Below are 19,998 nucleotides of genomic sequence, written 5' to 3'. Positions count from 1 at the left end.
CGGGTCAGTGTTCCTTCTATTTCTGTCTCAATAAGTAGCAGTAAAAAGAGTTCACGCTTGAGAAAAAATTAAAATAAACAATGTAGAATGCTTTTTCAGATTTTGTTTGATGAAGCGGGGCGGAAGATATATGTTTTTCTGTTCTTTGCTATACAGTAGTAGCTAGAAAATTAAAGTTAAGAAAACATACTGTTAATCTCTGAAAGAGTAAGGCATCATAAAACTAACATAACGGTTAAAGCAAATAGTTTATTTTCCTTTTCCAAACTGTTTAGTTTTCAAAGCGATTCACTGTTCATCTGCCTGATGGAAGAATATCCAGCCTTTCTGTGAACCGTACTTGACCACTTTCAGGAGATAAGGTAGTCCTCTGTTTTGGTACTGAAAGGAGGGTTCATATTGCTGTTTTTGAATGTTGTCATGAGATCTCTAATATGTGTGTGAAAACAGGGAGAGGGGTCCTCAGTTAAATGTCTCATCCAAAAGATGCAATACAAATCACAATACAAATTTACATTTATGTTACGCCATTCACATATGTTGCAACCTCCAACAATACAGCATTCCCCCCAGTACTGCAGTGGAGTATCGGCCTATTATCAGAGATCACTGCTTTTTTTAAAAACTTTACTGGCAGCTAATCCGAGACTCATCATGTCATTCAATTAGTGATTAGTGATGTATTCCTCCTCAATGGAAGCCAGTTTTTAACGATCCAGCTTCTAGTTTTAATCTAATCACAGTCTGGTTAACTTTTATATTGCAGATCTTCAAACCAGGGGGGCGGGGTCTTTGACCGCCTGAGTCAGCTGTTGCACTCTTGCTTTGGTTCAGAAGGTTGTGGGTTTAAGCCCCAGGTCAGGAGTTTGAGATCACAATCTAGGCTGACACTCTAGTGCAGTACTGGGGGAGCCTCCACTGCTTCGTCAGAAGTGCCGTCCTTCGGCTGAAATATTAAACTGAGGTTCCATCTGCCTATTCTAGTGGACAGTGACGATCCTATGACGCTATTTCAAAAAGAGAAGGCAGTATCTCTGTGTTTCCCAACCAACAATCCCCCAGATAAAATAGGTCATTTATTTAATTGTGTTCAGTTTTAAAAGAAAATGGTCTTGCAAGCTGAGACAGGTAGAATTTCGGGCCTCATATGTAATTTATTGCACATTAGAATTAAGATTTCAATCTAAATCCCATTCTGTGGTCAACCTTTCAGTCAACTCTCATCAGGAGTTGTGTGGGAGAGAGGGGACCGTTTTAGTCTATAATACCGGCTTGAATTTTTTTTAGCATTCATTACTTATTTATGTTGAGGCTATTATTATTCCGGGATTTAATTCATGTTAAATTTTGTACTTGATACATTCTCACCAGAGAGCTAATAATAATAATCCTTGCATTTGATATAGCGCTTTTCACGTCGGGAGGACGTCCCAAAGCGCTTCACAAAACACACTGTAAAGTGAATTGACTGTATATTTGTGGGCGAACGCAGCAGCCAATTGCGCACAGCAATGTCCCACAAACAGTCGTAGATTGAAAATGACCAATTTATTATTATTATTCGTTTTGGAGGGATTATTATTAGGCGTGTGGAGTAAGGAAACTTGCCCAAGGTTTCGCCCTCTGCCTGGAATTAAACTCAGGTCTCTTGCTTGCAAAGCGAGTGCTCTAACCACTGAGCTACAGGACTGAGCTACATGTCTTGTCTCAAGCTGCGTATTTCTTACACAGCTTTGAAGAGATATTACTTTGCAAGTGACAGTTTTGAGGGCAGAAAGTAAATAGTAAGTAATGATACAATCATTCTTAAGCTATTAGATTCAGTGGGATACTGATGTTCTATTGCCAGCCTTCCCTATAGGAGTACGTCCTCCTAGATGGGACATTGCTGTGCGCAATTGGCTGCCGCGTTCGCCCACAAATTTACAGTCAATTCACTTTACAGTGTGTTCTGTGAGGCGCTTTGGGATGTCCTTCCGACGTGAAAAGCGCTATATCAAATGCAAGGATTATTATTATTATTATTATTAGATAGCATGTCTCTTCACAAGAAGGAGATTTAGAGCACTTTAGGGAGTTCCCACAGGCCTATAACTCCTAGGCACTGAACAATAATAGCATTGATGGTATGGAAACTCCCTCCTTCAGTATGTTCTCAGCTGTGGGAGCTTCATGGTTCACGTAGACCAACAAGCGTGAAATGGGAATACACAGTACCACCAACAGGATCAATACGTTTTTTTATAAAACTTTTATATATCCATTGGTAAGTGTTCTCATCTCTGCGTATGCAAAATGCACTTATTGTTCCTAGTATTTATAACAATATTTAACAGTGATCTTTATATTCATATCGCATTGCAAGCTGAAATTCATTTCAGTAGGAGTGTTGAACTGTTTCTGGAAAATACCCAATATCCAGATTGTGGCCCTTTTTTTGGTAAATTCATCAACATTAGATTTTGTCCCAAGTGGTTTGCTTCATTCACGCAAATATTCCTTTCAGAATTTTTCCTTGTTTTAATTGGTTTCTCCTATTCCCCCCTTCGCTTCTGTAACTTATAAAGTTACTGAGTTTATGCTCTCTTATGTTGTTTTCACCATATGGCTTCAGCACATTGAAATGTATATGTTTCCCTCAGGCAACATCACTGCATGTTACCACATGAACTAACTCTCAGCGTGTGTACCGTGGTTCTATTTTTATGTACAAGTCGGTTGTTAAGTTGTGTAAAATGTGTAAAAGCTGAGATCTCTGTGAGTTGTGTGAAACAGGAGTAAATTTGGGACTATTAATAAGAGGGGTGTAGAGTGAAAATGCATGTTTACGCAGAGAATTACAAGATCCCCTTAATTATGTGTTTAATAATGGTTACACGTGGTTTACACGATTCACTTAATAGACCCCACACATGTGTTTATTTTTGCTGTGCAGGGTACTTCAGTGTGAAAAACTGACAGGTGAACCATTTGCTAGTTTTAAGTATTTATTGCTTGTCCCAGCCCACTTGAGACAACACAGCCCCTCTAATGGATTCCCATACAATGCTGTGCTGGGTATCGTCCAGGGCAACCAGTCCAAAAATACACTCTTTAGGATCCTGCCTGTTTTATAAAGTCTGCTGGGTTTACACTGTGTTCCTGCTGCTCTGCAAGGTTCGCTGAAATAGCAGTACTGATAGTTGAGGAAAGCCAGCTGTTAAGATTATAACCAGGTATGTTGAGGTTCTTCCTCCAATGGGTGGGCACATCAGCTTCCCCCTCGAGAGCACCACTGTGTTTCGATGCCATTACGGAACAGAGCCAGAGTCATTACAGGCAGAGCCTGGGCCAAATGGCAGAGCAAGGGATTAATAGAATCCAGACAAATCTATCCAACAACACTGACGTCTGCTTGCTGGTTGTGTTTAGGCAAACAAATTGGTGAATATCACTCATACTCTTTAGGCCAAAATCATGACCCAATGAGAGATGATTGCGTTAGCAGCCTTCAAAAACATTTATGTTTCTGAGGCATTAATCCCAACCAGTCTATTTTTGGGTTTCCCTGCATTTGTTTCCCCACCTCCCCACCCCCGCTACAGCTCCTGACATACTTAACATTTAAATTACTAAATATAAACAACCATCTGGTGTTGCCCGCAGTGTTATTGATGTAGTACAATTACATAATGTGCCTTAATTCCAACAGGAAGATGGAAATCCCAGGAAATTGTGTTTAAAGAGTTTCATTTAGTGATTAATTTAATTTAATATACATAAAATGTCAACTGGAGCAGGTCAGTCATTTTAAAAAAAACATGTATGTTAAAAATGGGCAGTTCTCACCAACAAATATAAATCAGAAAATCGTTTTCACCAAGGACATAAAGCCTATTGATCATTCATGTTTAATAGAAAAAAAACTCCTAGCGAGAAATTTGTAGGTCAGGGATTGAGTAGATTGAGTTCAGAGGAGATTATAAATTGGGAAGCATGGTCCTTTTGGTGTGTGGGTTGCTATCCGACTTTTCTGATTTGCTGATCTCCCAATAGAAATACGAAACAAGCATTTTCATGTACTTTTATTTGTAAGAAGATAAAATTGGTCACTCCCACATGGCTGCTGCTGCGATCGCATACATTACACAGTCGTTACATTTTACAGTAAATCCTGTAAAGCACTTTGACTTTTTGACGACGTGACACCACAGCAATATATCAAATGCAAGGATTATCAGTATATGCGTGCATATACGAGCCCTAGAATTTTCAGGGCAATTTTGGATGATTATGCCTGTGCTGCTTTTGCACACAGAAAGCCACTGGCCTCGTAACATGCAACCAAGCCTTCCAATAACAACAACAAAATTACATTTATAGAGCGCCTTTCACATCGGGAGAACGTCCCAAAGCGCTTTCAGTGACCAGGTTAAATTGCACATTGGAATGATGCAACAACCAATTTTCTATTGTGGTTCTCAGGATACCCTAATTTTCATGTTTTGCCCTCACAAAATGTTGGGGGCCATTATTTATTCAGCTTATAAACAGGCAGTGCTGTAATGAGGAGGAATACAATGGGGCTCCCATGTACGTCTTTATTTTTCGAGTGTTTGTCTAATTACCTTTTAACTGTCCATAATTTACTCAAATTCATTATTCCTATAACAGTAATACTTCCATTTGATGTAAGGCTTACAATGTGAAAAGCTTTACAGAGTTTTCAGTAAACTGTAGTGACTGCATTTGTAAGTGAATGTGGCAGGCAATTTGCACACAGGAATGTCCCACAAAGACCCATGAAGTGAATGAATAACAAAGATGATTAATTTTATCTGGAGGATTGTTGGGACACTGGGACGACACTTGGAGGAACTCCCATCTCTTTGGAAATAATGTCTTGGGATTTTTAATGTCCAACAGACAGATGGGACCTTAGTTTAGCGCCTCATCCAAAGGACAGCATCTCCAGCAATCTTCTGACCCATGGGCTACCAACTAAGCCAGGCTGACAGACGTAAATGTTGGAATTTATACCACCAGATAAAAGCAGGGTGTTTTTGTGGGGAGGGATGTCCAATTTATTCCGTCGTTCTCTTCTACTCTTGAATGAGGGTCACTGTTGCACGGGTTCTTCTACACAGACAACGGACCTCCTTCGTGCAAGTATCCCACAAACAAATGTGGATTGAGTGACCAAATTAATATTTTTTATTTGAAGGGATTATTATCCCTGGAAAGTGAATTATTTTGTTGCTGAAGCTCTGAAGCTGATTTTGTTTTCGCACAGGTAAGTGTGTACATTATTGCACAATGTACAGTGAAAGTCATAGAGAGAGAGATTGGGTCAGAGAGTAAGTATGCACATACAGAGGGGCTGGCATAGTGTGGTACTATAGTAACAGTGTAAGTCTTATTGAAACTTTTTTACTAGCGTTGTAGTAATTTTTTAATTTGCATGATATCCAATTGTATTGTCTGGTCCCAATTAGCATGGATAATCGCCTCTCTTTTGTAGTCATTTTCTTACATTTTTTATAAACTAGTTTGAACAAGTTTAAATTAAAATGAACATTTTTGGTATAATCCTGTTTTTGCCACCTAGTGGTGAAGCTGTATATCTCCAATTGCGCAGAGAAGACCCATATTCAGAGAATACTTGCAAATTAATGAATATCACTGTCAGTAGCTAAATGTTGTACAGTGACACGAATACTGTTGAGATATTCACTAAGCTGAATGCTTAAAGTCTTCATTATCAACATTTAAAGTATCAAATACAAGAATTATAAGTCGATGCATCCTTTAAAACTCAAGTTTTCAAAATGCGAAAATGTTTGTCAGCTCACAGGATATAATTTGCAAAATTCTGGTACTGGATATTTTAGAGGAGAAACATTACGGTGCAGATGAGTAATGTGCTTCCGATGGCTAATTTCTTATTTAAAGGTTTGAAAAGCAATAACTCCCTTACTGTAAGGTTGAAATTAGTAAATGTTAATTATTCAGTGAAAGTAATGCAGAATATCTCGGGTACATCACGACCACATTTAGTGCACTTGCGTAAAAATGATCAGATGCAGTACATGTTACAGAGGATTTTATACACAAGTTCTTTGCCATCTTATATTATGTATATCTGTCTACATGACAATTGATTACATTAAATGTAAGTTTAAACTTTATTTCCAGATGATGAGGCCTTTTCAATTCAGTCATTAATTTACATCTCTATCAGTTTTGTTATTCAGGTGGATGTGAAGGGACCCACTCACCCCTCCAAAACCCCAAACTATTTCATAAAATCATGAAGCTTTTCTCACTGCTGCCCTAGTTTGTATTTTATATGCTCTCCTCTTTGGGGGTATCGGTAGTCCTGTTCCTGAGCCAAGCAAGTCTGCAGTATTCCCGGGTCAGTGCTGATGGTAGACCAGTCAGGCTGGCTAATCGACATTTGGTCAGGATTTGGACTTAAGTGTCAGCCTGGTGTCCTGGCCAACAATTTCGCCCCCAAAATATACGGTCAATTCACTTTACAGTATATTCTGTGAAGTGCTTCGAGATGTCTTGAAGACTTGATAAGGCACTATATCAAATGCAAGGATTATTATTACATTATTACAATGCCTCAGATAAAAATGGTCATTCAGTGCATGCCTGTTAGAGGGATTATTGTGTACAGATTAGCTGCTGTGTTTGCCTACAGAATGCACAGTCGCTACATTTTACAGTGAATCCTGTGAATGTCTTTGAGATGTCCTTATATGAAGGGTGCCATATGAAAAGCAAGGATTTGTATTATTCCCAATCATTTCCTATTCACCCTGCAAGCCACAGTCCTAATAGTTAGGCAGATCCTAGCTGGACAAGCAACAGCAAGGTTGCCCAACAGTGCTGTAAGTGACAAATTGGTCAAATTCTAGTGGAACCACAACACACACACTGGGATTTCCAAGCCTTGCCGAACTGCATCTAATATCGTCCCAAATTTGGCCTTCCAGGGAGAGAGTGCATTCCATTCCAGCCATAGAAATTCCTATGAATAGATGGTGTACATATGTGGAAGGCTGCGTGGTTTGGATATTCATAAGCATAATGATAGGTTTCTGCATGTGTCAGACACTTGGCTTACCAAAAAGAGAAATTGCGTCTTCTGAATTCACCCAAAAATTCATTGACATCTCATTGTTTGTAGGATCTTACTGGCACAAATCGACTGGCAGATTTAAACACCACTATGAAGATCCCCTGCAGAATAATTAATATGATTCTATAAAGAGTTGTTCCTATTATGTGAAAAGTGTTTCACAAATGTTGTTGTATGTGTATTAATATAGAGCATAGACATTTATTATTTAATATTTTAGTACATTTGTTTTAAAATAGCAGTGGTCCTCTAGATACACCTTCCTACTCAGAATGATATTCCTAATACCATCTGTTTTGAAGGTCTAAAAATTGTTGGTACAGGAAGCTAATTTCGGTACCATCAAGTCTTTGCTAAGAATAGACCCTTAAGAAACACACAAATGAATAACAGACTCACAAGTTCAAAAACCTGCCATTTCTGTATTCAACAAATTTGAAATATGAATGTCTTCCCAGCAGATAGTGTTTGGAGGAAAAAGTGTTCTCAGGTAAGTAAAGGCAAACATTTAAGAGAAAAATTGTCTCCACAAATTGTTGTTGAAGAAGAAATAGATGCTTGATTTAAAAAAAAGGACTAGAGTATTGGGGCGTAAACAGGTTAGTAAGATTAGATTGACTTTTGTAGAGAAAATCCCAAATGCAAACTCGACGGGCCAGATGACCTGTACCTATAAAAACATGCACTTCACAGTATATCCTGTAAAGCATTTTGAGACGACATCATTCTAAGTTTATTTGGATCGCATCCGTAGAAAGAAAAAGAAAATAATTTTGACAACAGTTGTGGAGAATATAGCCGTAGCTCCTTGGTTTTAATGAAAACTGGATCCTAAACTCTCCTGTAAATTTCCTAGTTTTAAGACAAGTTTCTGCTTAGGAAACATTCACCAGCTTCAGTTGAAAAGTTATTCTTCTGACAACAATTACCCCAGAAAAATGTTTATTTTGAAGGCAAAAGAGTTGATAAATATACTCCTTTATTTGAAACAGTTATAAATTATCTGAATATATTAAGGCACATGTAATGATCACAAAGCCAAATTGTGTTTATAACTGACCACAGAGATTTAAAGAGCTTTCATAAATGTTGCTCCATGCCACTGTTTCAACGTGTGAAGAAAAGTTCCTTGTTTTTTATCAGTCTGTAATAATAACATGAAGTTCAAAACTTATTTCTATGTTAATTTTTTGAATATAAAGAAATCATGCAATTCACGCTGTTTGGCAACACTTGAGGACATGAGTGTAAGACTGTGACTCACAGTATCCAACAATCTGATCATGATTACTGTTTTAATTTCTAATCAGGATGTAAGGTACAACATCGCATAATCTTTTTCCAAGATACAGTGACATCTGGTGTGGATGTAATAACATTAGCTTTTCATCAGGAGTCCTGTAGCTCAGTGGTTAGAGCACTCGCTTTGCAAGCGAGAGACCTGAGTTCAATTCCAGGCAGAGGGCGAAACCTTGGGCAAGTTTCCTTACTCCACACGCCTAATAATAATCCCTCCAAAACCAAAAACAATAATAAATTGGTCATTTTCAATCTACGACTGTTTGTGGGACATTGCTGTGCGCAATTGGCTGCCGCGTTCGCCCACAAAAATACAGTCAATTCACTTTACAGTGTGTTCTGTGAAGCGCTTTGGGACGTCCTCCCGACGTGAAAAGCGCTATATCAAATGCAAGGATTATTATTATCATCATTTTCATTTAACTCATTTTGCATCAATCCACCTAAGCCAACCTAGTGACACAGAATGTATTATATTGTGTGTCTGGCTGGTTATTCAGTGAAGGAAAGCAGCCCCTGTGCTTGCCCTCGGTTCTCTGACTTTTGTGGGTGGAAAAATCAGATTTATGCACAGAGGTTTGTGGTAGGAAATGTTACGAAATGCAACAGTCCCATACACATGAAGAACATGAAATATTGCTTGTTTCAGAAAAATGCTAATGTAGCAAATAAAATTATTTGCGCCAGCAAATGCCACAAACATCTACAATGTGAATGACAAATTAATTAGGAGGATTATTGGCCAGAACCAGACTTATTCAGGAACATAACACTGGGACTGATTTTGTCCTTGGTGTAAATTTTGAGCCACATGGAATTTTAAGAATATTGAATGTTGCTTACAACATGGCAATAAATTACTCTAAATTTCTCCCTGGAGCTGTTAACAGTTGTTTTGTTTTCTTTGCCCAGTGATTATGTAAGAAGCTAAATAACGGCCATCGTTTGGACTCTACATGTTCCAACAACAACAAAATTACATTTATAGAGCGCCTTTCACGTCAGGAGGATGTCCCAATGTGCCTTAAACATGGGTTTGGACTCATTCTGGTAATTATCACATCAGATTTTGTATTTTTCACTCCTTTGCTTTGAATCCAGCCGGTTTCTTTGTGTTACCACAATTGGGACAATTCAGTCCCACTGCTGGGAATATCAGACCAGTTTTGACTGAGAATATAACTCAGTATTATTGAGAAATAAAATATAATATATCAAATATATTTTGTGTGCAATTGGCTGCCACGTTTTGCCCACAAAATATACAGTCACTACACTTTACATTATATTCTCTGAAGTGTTTTGACACGTCTCAAAGATGTGATAAGGCGCTATATCAAATGCAAGGATTATTAAATAGACTGGTAATCCAAATTAAGACTGAATTGAAGATTTTTCCAAAATTCCACGTAATATTAAACTTTATTTGGCGCTGGGCAGTCAAGGATCTGGGACGTCCTCCCGACGTGAAAGATGCTATACAAATGTAATTTGTTGTTGTTGTTTACGACAATTTGCTAAGAGCATGTGGAATTCTGGGCTGCTAGATAGGAGAGAAAGGAAGAACATTGAACAGTCAAACATCAGTTTTATTACGACAGAGTTTGCAAATCATTTTGTATCCTAGGTTCAAATCTTCGGAAATAAAGCTTGCAAGGCAGCCAATGCAATTATTTTGCGAAGAGATTTCCTTTAGAGCAAATAAATCACATTTTTTTTAAAAAATTGCTGATGACTAAGGCAGCTGAATACTTTTGTTTGAGACTGAAGACATTATTGACATTGAGATAATTTTTTAAAATCATAAAAAAGATTCTGGTGTCAAACACCAGATGGCTTGTATGAATTTCCCTGCCAAAACTAAATGCTTTCAAAACGATTAGATTGCTTGAAGAAAGAATTGTGTAACTGAGTGACTAGTTTTATTGTTTTGCTTTAAAAGGTGAGGAAAGAGTAGGTAACCTTGGCTTACATTTCTGCCAATTCTAATTTTGGATGTCTTCCAAAAGGTAATTTGAAAAGGGGAGACACTGACTTCTGGCAGAAGGTTTCCAATTACTGCTATAAATTCAAAGCTAAATACAAATTGTTATTGTAAGAATAATGCATTTGCGCTGAACTGAATCGAATGGAGTGTAACTCTAAAAGAAGGAATGAAACTCTCATTGGAAATGCTAGCCTTTATATGGAAGGACAAAACTATTCTTCAAGGCAACCTTTCAAACATGTGGTTGAAGTGGGACACACGATTCTGACAAACTTGCTGAGGTGAAAGGATAAACAAAGCAGATTTGTGTAGTACAAGCTCAGTATCTACGATAGAGCAATACTGTTACCCAGTGTCATTATCAATATATGATATATTACCCTGAGAATTCCATCAGGTCAAGGGAAACTCCAGTGTTCCTGAGCTAATTGCTTCTGTAACTTTTGATACTTGTACTGCGTTACTAAAAATAATACAAATGTCTCCAAATTCTGGAATATTTTCAGTGGGTTCGCCAACATTTCTGTGCTGTGCTGCGTTTCGCCCACAAAATATACGGTCAATTCACTTTACAGTATATTCTGTGAAGGGCTTTTGAGACGTCTCGAAGACCTGATAAGTGCTATATTAAATGCAAGGATTATTATTAAATACAGTCACTGCCCTTCATAGTAAAATCCAGTGAAGTGCTTTGAGATGTTTCAACGACATGATGAGGTGCTATGTCAAATGTTAAACATACAGATTGTTATTACTGTACTCTGATATGAATGCTAACACGTGCTCATCCTGCTGGACCTTACTCAATCCAATTTCCTATTCTCATTTTTAATTTTAATTTATCTTTGAGGCTTCTCAATCCACTGCATCTTTTCTAACTCCATATTTCTTCAATAATTTTAGACAACATGTCTTCCTGCCTCAATCACTCCACTCTGCCCTCTCTTTTGCTCATCTTCAGATCACACCTGAAGACTTTACTCTTCAACCATCCTATGGCCACTTTACTTTTTCTCCCCGGCGTCAAACTTTGCCGTTGTTAAGCGCTCTGAGACGTTACCCTTTGTGAAAGGCACAATATGAATGTAAGGTTGTTGATGTTCCTTCTCTCAGTTGCCACTCTCCAGTTTAGAAGCAGAAGCACATTTCCTTAGTTTGGATAGTCTGTAAGCCATTGCTGGCTCATTGAAAGGGGAGGGAGCAACTCAGAGAGTGTTCTAATGACCAGGGACAGAATGGCTGAAAGCCCATCTGCTGATGGAAAGGTGGGGACACAAACCATTCATCCATCCATGGTACCATCCTAGGGAATTTACAATGCATTCTCTCTAAGTCAGAGAGAAATCAGAATCCTGTTCAAACCTTGACACAGAACAGTGTATTCAAAGCATTAAAACACCTGCTATCCAGTAAGCTCATCTGTGGCACTCACACAGTTAATTGGAAGCTTATGCACATGTACCTTCTACATGGCTACACATGTGTTGGTACATCAACCAAGTTGGCTGCAAGCACATACTAATAAACATCAGGACCGTCTGCTGAATAATTTATTTGGTTCATGACATTTATAATCTTAATTGAATAAGGTATTTTTGTATGTCTAATTCATTAATATATTGAAGAAGAAAGAAATGGAGACGAAAACATCAGTTTCCATAGCTCAGCTGGCAATTTTCAAATTGAGGAAGATTTAAAATGCATGCAGCATGCTTTCTCCCAACGTGTTGCTCTGAGATGATACTCTATGTAAAGCAACAACAACAACAACAACAAGATTCCATTTATAAAGCGCCTTTCACGTCAGGAGGACGTCCCAAGGCGCTGCACAGTTGGGTCATGACCCGAGCAGGGGGGAAATGGTCAGGGTGAGGGGAGGGAAGGGAGGGAGCGAGGAGGGGGAAGAGAGTCGAGAGGGGAGCTGAAGGCACGGTCAAAGAGAAAGGTTTTGAGACCGGCCTTGAAGGAGGAAAGGGAGGAGGCGGCGAAGGCACTGGGGGATGGAGTTCCAGAGCCTGGGGGCTGAGAGGCTGAAGGCCCGGCCACCGATGGTAGGGCGGTTGGGGCGGGGGACGTGGAGCAGACCGGAGCCAGAGGAACGGAGGGTACGGGCAGGTAGGTAGGGGGATAGTAGGTTGGAGAGGTAGGAGGGAGCGAGGCCGTGAATGGCCTTGTAGGTGAGGATCAGGATCTTGAATTCGATCCTCTGGGGGATGGGGAGCCAGTGGAGGGGAGCGAGGGTGGGAGTGATGTGTTCCCGAAGCCTGGTGCGGGACAGTACACGAGCTGCAGAGTTCTGAATGACCTGCAGCTTGTGGAGGGAGGTGGCGGGAAGGCCGGCGAGGAGAGAGTTCCCATAGTCCAGCCTTGAGGTGACAAAGGCGTGGACCAGGGTTTCAGCAGCGTGAGGGGTGAGGTAATGGCGTAGTCTGGCGATGTTCCGGAGGTGATGGAAGGCGGTGCCAGTTGTGGTGCGGATGTGAGGGAGAAAGGACAGCTCAGGGTCGAACAGAACCCCGAGGTCCTGACTGGCTTTGAGAGGTGGAGAGTGCAGCCTTGGATGCTGATGGTGTCAGCGCCTGAGGTGCGGAGGCGCTGACGTGAGCCAATCAGGAGGGCCTCGGTTTTTCGCACGTTGAGCTGAAGAAAGTTGTCTCTCGTCCAGGACTCGATGTCGGACAGGCAGGCTGTCAGGACATCGGTGGTCGTGGAGTTGAGAGTAGAGGAGGAAAGGTAGAGTTGGGTGTCATCCGCATACATGTGGAAGTTAACTCCATGTCTGCGGATGATGTCACCAAGGGGGAGCATATAGAGGGTGAAGAGGAGGGGACCGAGGACAGAGCCCTGAGGGACACCACATGAGACAGTACGGGGGGTGGAGGAGAAGCCATTCGTCGAGACAAAGTGAAGACGGTGAGAAAGGTACGACCTAAACCATTCAAGGACAGTGCCTTGAAGGTTGAGGTGGGAGGACAAGCGGTGGAGTAGGATAGCGTGGTCGACCGTATCGAATGCTGCCGATATAAGTGCAAGTTGTTGCTGTTGATTTATGTTTTACACCAATAACCTCCATGATGACTTTCATTCGGAGCCCACTGCTGGAGTCTGGCAGATATAAAGAAATTATAACACATTTCTGTCAACTAATACGTGGAGTCCTGTAGCTTAGTGATTAGAGCACTCTCATCACAAGCAAGAGAACCCTGTTTGATTCCTGGGCAGGACGAAACGTTGGGAAAGTTTCTTTACTTCACACGTCTCTGTTTACCTAGAGGTAAGTAGGAACCTGGTTGTTACCCGGTTGGTGGATTGCTTTTCCGGGGGTAATAAGCGCTTAAAAAAAATTATAAAAATAATTTGGTCACTTGATACGCGACTGTTTGTGGGACACTACTGCGCGCAATTGGCTGCCGCATTTCGCCTACAAAATATACAGTCAATTCACTTCACAGTATATTCGTGGAAATGCTTTATGATATCTCGAAGACATGATAAGAAGCTATATCAAATGCAAGGAATATTATTATTAGAATATAATTCCAAAATGCAGTACTATGAGAAAAGATTGATTAACCTTGAAAGAGATGGGGCGCTTATGAGAAGCATTTCAAAATTATTATACACCATGTATTGGACTCTAGTTTGTGGTTAGTGGTTTACCAACTTAACTAAACTTATTTCTGTGAATTGGAAGCCCTGAGTTCTGTGAATTGAGGGTTAATAAGGGATTCACAGAAAGGAACTTGTACGAAGCTACAGTAAAGAACAAGAAAGTTTCACGAATATAAATTGGTAAAGTTTTTAACTAACTCCATCTGTCAGCGCATTACATTCACCCAACAGAGCAAATATTAATTGCTCCAGCCTTCTGAAAAGCTGAATTTGTGGGTGGACATCAGGAGACAAATGTGCCAATTCATTTCGATCTGGTTCTGTGGGGGTGGTGTATTAATGTGATTTAATCAGCTTTGAATCCAGCAAACTACGTGCGGTTGCAGCCTCAGGAAAAAAAATATCAATTTCAGAGACATTTGAAACTTGACAAAATTATAAATTCTACGTCATAAAACCAGTCTCTGAGGAGCATTTAATTCCAAATGAATTTTGTTGATGATCTTCATAGTGGTTGTGCTGCCATCGAGTGGTTGTTTCATGAAGCGATGTTGGAATTGTGCTTTTGTGTACGTTTAATTAACACAGCGTACACTGGTGTCTGCTTGAAGTTCCTAGTAAATTTCAATGAGCAATGATAGACTACAGCTGTAGTCCAAAATGCCTTTATGGAAGCATTCATAATAAATAATAATCCTTGTATTTGATATAGCGCCTTATCACATCGGTGAGACTTTTCAAAGCGTTTCGCTGAATATACTAAAAAGTGAATTGACTGCATATTTTGTGGGTGAAAAGTGGCATCCAATTATGCACAACAGTGTCGCACAAACAGTTGTGGATTGAGTGATCACATTTTGTTTCGCTAACAACCAGGTTCTACTTACTGCTAGATAAGCAGGCATATGGAGTAAGGAAACTTGCCTAAGGTTTCACCCTGCCCAAGAATGGAACCTGGGTCCTTGCGCTTGCGATGCGAGTGCTCTAACCAATATGCTATAGGACTCTAAAGGGTTCATTGTATTCTATTTTGCATTACAGTATGGTATAGTCCCGATATTCTCAATAGACATTGTTATACCTGACATCGTGTGTCATTGACAATTTGTTTAAAAGGTAGTTCGTTGAATATTGTTTTTTCTCCAAAAGCAGTGGCCTGAAGCCCATTAAGCCTATCCTGTGCTAGCTCCCAACTGTAGCTATTGTGTGACTGTACCCCTGTATATTGATTTTACATTTAAATGGCATTAATCCAGTAATCTGTCTCCATCGGTGTCGGGCTGGCTCAGTTGGTAGCACTCTTGAGTCAGACGGCTGTGGGTTTGGAGCTCGCATCTCACACTCCAATTCAATGCTGGGGGAGGGTTCCATCGTTGGAGGTCTCATTTGTGTTTGTTCAGGTGTACGTTAAGGATCCCATGGCACTCTTCGAAAAGGGAATGGAGTCTCCCCCAAGGTCCTGGACATCAATCCCCCAGATAAAAATAGTCATTCACTTCATGGCTGTTCGTAGCACATAACTATGTACAAATCGGCTGCCATATTTGCCTCCAGATGGCTGCATTGTCACTACACTTTACAGAAAACCCGGGGAAACTCGTTGAGACATTTTGGCATGACAAGGCCCTGCATCAAAGCAAAGAATATAAATGGTCATTATGATTATGAATTGCCAAACTGCAAGGCAGGACTTACTATGCTGTCCAGTTAGGAATTAAGTACATTTGGTTTGATTGAAGGACTTGACCTGATGGCCTTATCCCTCAATCCAACTTCCTATTCTCAATTCCCTGGCATAGTGCAGATGGGGGTGTTCCTTTTGCTTAATGTAGCATAATAGATTGCGGGTCCTAAGCTCTATCACATTGAGGTTAGCCCAAGTTTATGTCAAGTCTGAATTCTCTGTGAGCCTTAAATTTCTAAATCTACTATTAATCTGGACTTTTGTCTCATTTTGCTCTGAGGTCAGACATTTTTAATTGAGTTTCTTAAGCTGTTGTCGTTTCTTGATAGATAGTGTCTAAGGTACTATATTAATGTTCTCTGCATTCTTAAATCGCCTTGTGACATAAGTTGGTTCCTACAAAATAAATTGGGCATTCAACTCCTGTCTGTCTGTGGAACATTTCTATACTCTCATTGGCTGCCACATACACCCATAAATTCAGTCACACAATTTAACATAAATGATTGTATTTCTGGGTGTATTTATGTATTTCTGACTGTATTTATAAGCACACTTTAACATTTAACAGTAATGACTGTCAAGAGTTATGAGACGTTTTGATGCAGTCACGATGATATATGTAACGATTATTTGTTATTATGATATAGAACTTGATGAAAGAACAACAAACTTAACATTAAATAAATTAGGGGTCACACAGGAAATGCTATTTCTATTTGTGTTTTATAACTTTGGTTTTGGGCATTGCAGTAAGTTTTCCCAACCAATTTGAGACTGGGTGCCTTTTATTATCCACAGGAGATCATGTACCTTTAATAATAGGTTCTACTTGGGATAATTGTTAGGTCTTATCCACAATATAGTTAGCAGGCAGCCAAGAAGAAGGCCTAATGTCACTATCAAAAGACGAAAAGCATTCAGTACTCTAAAGTGGATTTCTTTGAAATACTAGGGTGCCACATTCACAATACTAGACTGTTACCCTATTTATATTGTGTCTTTCAAGTAGGTTTGATGCAACAGCCAACTCCACTGTGGACAGCATGACAAAAGTCATCATGAGCAAATAGTATTTCTTCCTACAAAAGCGATTTGCAATAAAAAGCCAACAGTTCCATCTTGCTGAAAACTGGTCCACAGAAATAGCTTGGACAGATGAATGACAGATAAAATGTGCAAAAGAAAAATTATCTCATTGTCCGCCCCAGATTCAAACACAAATGACAGCACGTGGACCTGTAAATCAAGAGACCACCATAATTCTGGAGCATATATTGCCATCAATGGGCAACAGTTTAAAGTATACTTTGGTATGCAACAGGTTTTACTCCAAAGAAACAATGACAACGAATTCCATTTATACAGCGCCTTTCACGTCAGGAGGATGTCCCAAAGTACCTGATAGTCAAGGGTTTGCAACTTTCATATACATAAGAAGGCCAATTAGTCCATTGCGTGTGTTATCTGGTGTTATGTTGCACCCTTTTTTATATTAAAAAAAATTCTCCCTCGTCTTGTTTTTCCTCACTCTTTAGAACATTATGTTAATGCAACACTTAATGTTATCAAAATGTAAATGACTTGAAACTTAAATATTGTTCAAAATGTACGATATTGCATGCATTTGTCTGCCATTTCCAAAGTATTTCACTTCTCATGTGACATTGATGGTTTATTGGATTCATAGAATTGCTCAAACAGGAAAACTGCAGCATACAATAGTGCCTTGTGCCAGAAAAGACCTTCTCTAGACAACAACAACTGCGTGGAGTCCTGTAGCTCAGTGGTTGCAAACGAGACACGTGGGTTCAATTCCAGGCAGGGCAAAACCTTAGGCAACATTCCTTACTCCACACGCCTGATAATAATCCCTCCAAAACAAAAACAATGATACAAAATGATACAAAAACAATCATTTTCAATCCATGACTGTTTGTGCTGTGTTTCGCCCACACATATACAGTCAATTCACTTTACAGTCTATTCTGTGAAACACTTTGAGACGTCGAGAAGACGTGAAAAGCGCTATATCAAATGCAAGGATAGTTATTATTACTTATATAGCGCCCTTCTTGCCACATGGGGTCTCGGAGGACAGACTAAATCATGTTATGTACATTTCGCCAAGTCACAAAAACACTGCACCGAGTAATCTTCACTGTACTTGGGTTAGAGCAGAGTATTCACAAGCCTGTGTGATACAAGTGAGCTACACTGCATAATACATGTAGGATGTCAGTGGGTTATATGAGGACTGGTAATAGTCCAAATATGAATAAACCTTGCATTTGATATGGTGCCTTCTCATGTCGTTGAGACTTCTCAAAGCACTTCACAGGATTTACTATAAATTGTTTTTTGTGGATGAAATGCGTCAGCCAGTTGCACACAAAAATGTCCCACAAATAGTCATGGAGTGAATAACCAATTTTATTTGTTGGATTGCTGGCCAGGACACCAGGAGGAACTCCCTTCACTTTAACCTCCACCTGGACAAGCAGACGGGACCCATTTTAACGTCTCATTCAAAGGGCATCACATCAAATGACACAATGTTGAGAATGTTGAAGACTTCAGCACTCGATGCAGCTGAAAGTGCGCTGCAATTACTGTGTGGTTTGTGGGCAATTACCCTGTGGTTTACATGCCCAATTTCAGTTTATATTAGAACATTCTTCTTAACAACAACAACAAATTACATTTGTATACCATCTTTCACATTGGGAGATTGTCCCAAGGTACTGGACAATCAAAGATTTTCACCCGTGCTGGGGGTTGAGATCAGGAAGGATGGAGGATAGGGGTAGATGGGTGTCCAAAGGCGTGGTCGAAGATGGGTGTCCAAAGGCATGGTCTTGAGACGGGCCACGAAGGAGGTAAAGGGACTGAATAAGGTGAAGGGGTTGTGGATATTTCAAAGAATTTTTTGAAGAGTATTTCAGAGAGACTGAAGCCCAACCGCTGATGGTAGAGGGGGCAGGTCGGGGGACATGGATCAGCCCAGAGTACACTGAGCGAGGGAGCGGACAAGTCGGAATGGAATTAATAGGTCACAGAGGTAGGGAGAAGCAAGGCCATGAAAATGACATGATATGCTGCCACTGAGACCATCTTGAGTAGGATTTACGAAGTACCAATATATATATAAACACAAAAGTACAAAATGATTCCAGCTTCATTCCCATCTGATCCTTTGAGAGTTCTTGGGTGGTCCAATTTATAGCACAAGAGATTACTTCAGAATCTCGGAAAATGTGGTCCCCTGTAATTGTTCATCATCATCCCCCAGGAGATTCAGTAAAGTGCCGGAAATTGAGATCAGGAGGGATGGAGGGTAGGGAGGGTAGATGTAGGCAGGTGTACATGGTCTGTGGATGCAGTGAGCTCAATGCAAAAGAGGCTTTTGCTCAGTATTTTGTGTTCCTGTATTTTGAATCACGCCTGTTCTCTGTCTTACAGGAAACTCGTGGGACAACCCTTTGGTTGTGACAGCTTTACACTCATTCGAAGGACAAGCACCATGTGACCTGGACTTCAAAGCTGCCGACAGAATCACTGTGACATCTCAGACTGACTCGCAGTTTGACTGGTGGGAAGGAACATTACGAGGAAAAATTGGAATTTTTCCGGCTAACTACGTATCTCTTTCCATGGATTCACTGTACTGAGTCACTGTTCAATAGAGAGACAATTATCAGCACCTCTTAGGAACTGTCAGCAAACAGTCCAAATAATGGGTCAACACACAAACTACAACACGCTAACTATTAACTTAAGAAAATTCCATTAAGAGTTATGCTGTTACTGTGGTACTACACTGTGCCAAAGTTTCCCTCTCTCTGCCATGTTCTCTATTTCTGACTTTCTCTCTATTGTGGAGTCCTGTAGCTCAGCGTTGAGAGCACTCACAAGCGAGTAGACTGAGGTTCGATTCCCGGCAGGGCGAAACGTTAGGCAAGTTTCCTTACTCCACACGCCTTTGTTTACCCAGCAGTAAGTAGGAACCTGATCCGATTGACGGATCGCTTTTCCGGGGATAATAATTCCTTCAAAAAAAATAATTGGGTCACTCAATCCATGACTGTTTGTGGGACACTGCTGTGCGCAATTGGCTGCTGTGTTTCACCCACAAAATATACAGTCAATTCACTTTGCAGCATATTCTGTGAAGCGCTTTGAGATGTTTCGGAGGCATGATAAGGCACAATATCAAATGGAAGGATTATTATTATCTCTGAAGCTCTCTATCCAACATTTTCAGACCTGTTTCTATGACTTTCTCTA

General features: G+C 40.1%; 1 protein-coding gene across 2 annotated transcripts in view; it reads left to right on the top strand.

The window, feature by feature from the left end:
• The window catches only part of sh3yl1 (SH3 and SYLF domain containing 1), a 72,768-nt gene extending 53,078 nt beyond the window's left edge, over positions 1–19,690 (top strand). For both annotated transcript variants that reach the window (XM_007894009.2, XM_042333558.1), the window contains exon 9: positions 19,174–19,690. In XM_007894009.2, the coding sequence (XP_007892200.2) occupies positions 19,174–19,382 (209 nt within the window). In that variant the 3' untranslated portion in view covers positions 19,383–19,690. The remainder of the gene's footprint in view (positions 1–19,173) is intronic.
• The last annotated feature ends 308 nt before the right edge of the window (positions 19,691–19,998 follow it).

Source organism: Callorhinchus milii, unplaced genomic scaffold (genome assembly GCF_018977255.1).
Source record: "Callorhinchus milii isolate IMCB2004 unplaced genomic scaffold, IMCB_Cmil_1.0 Scaffold3, whole genome shotgun sequence".
In the NCBI taxonomy this organism is placed as follows: domain Eukaryota; kingdom Metazoa; phylum Chordata; class Chondrichthyes; order Chimaeriformes; family Callorhinchidae; genus Callorhinchus; species Callorhinchus milii.
This window is presented reverse-complemented; position numbering and strand designations above follow the sequence as displayed.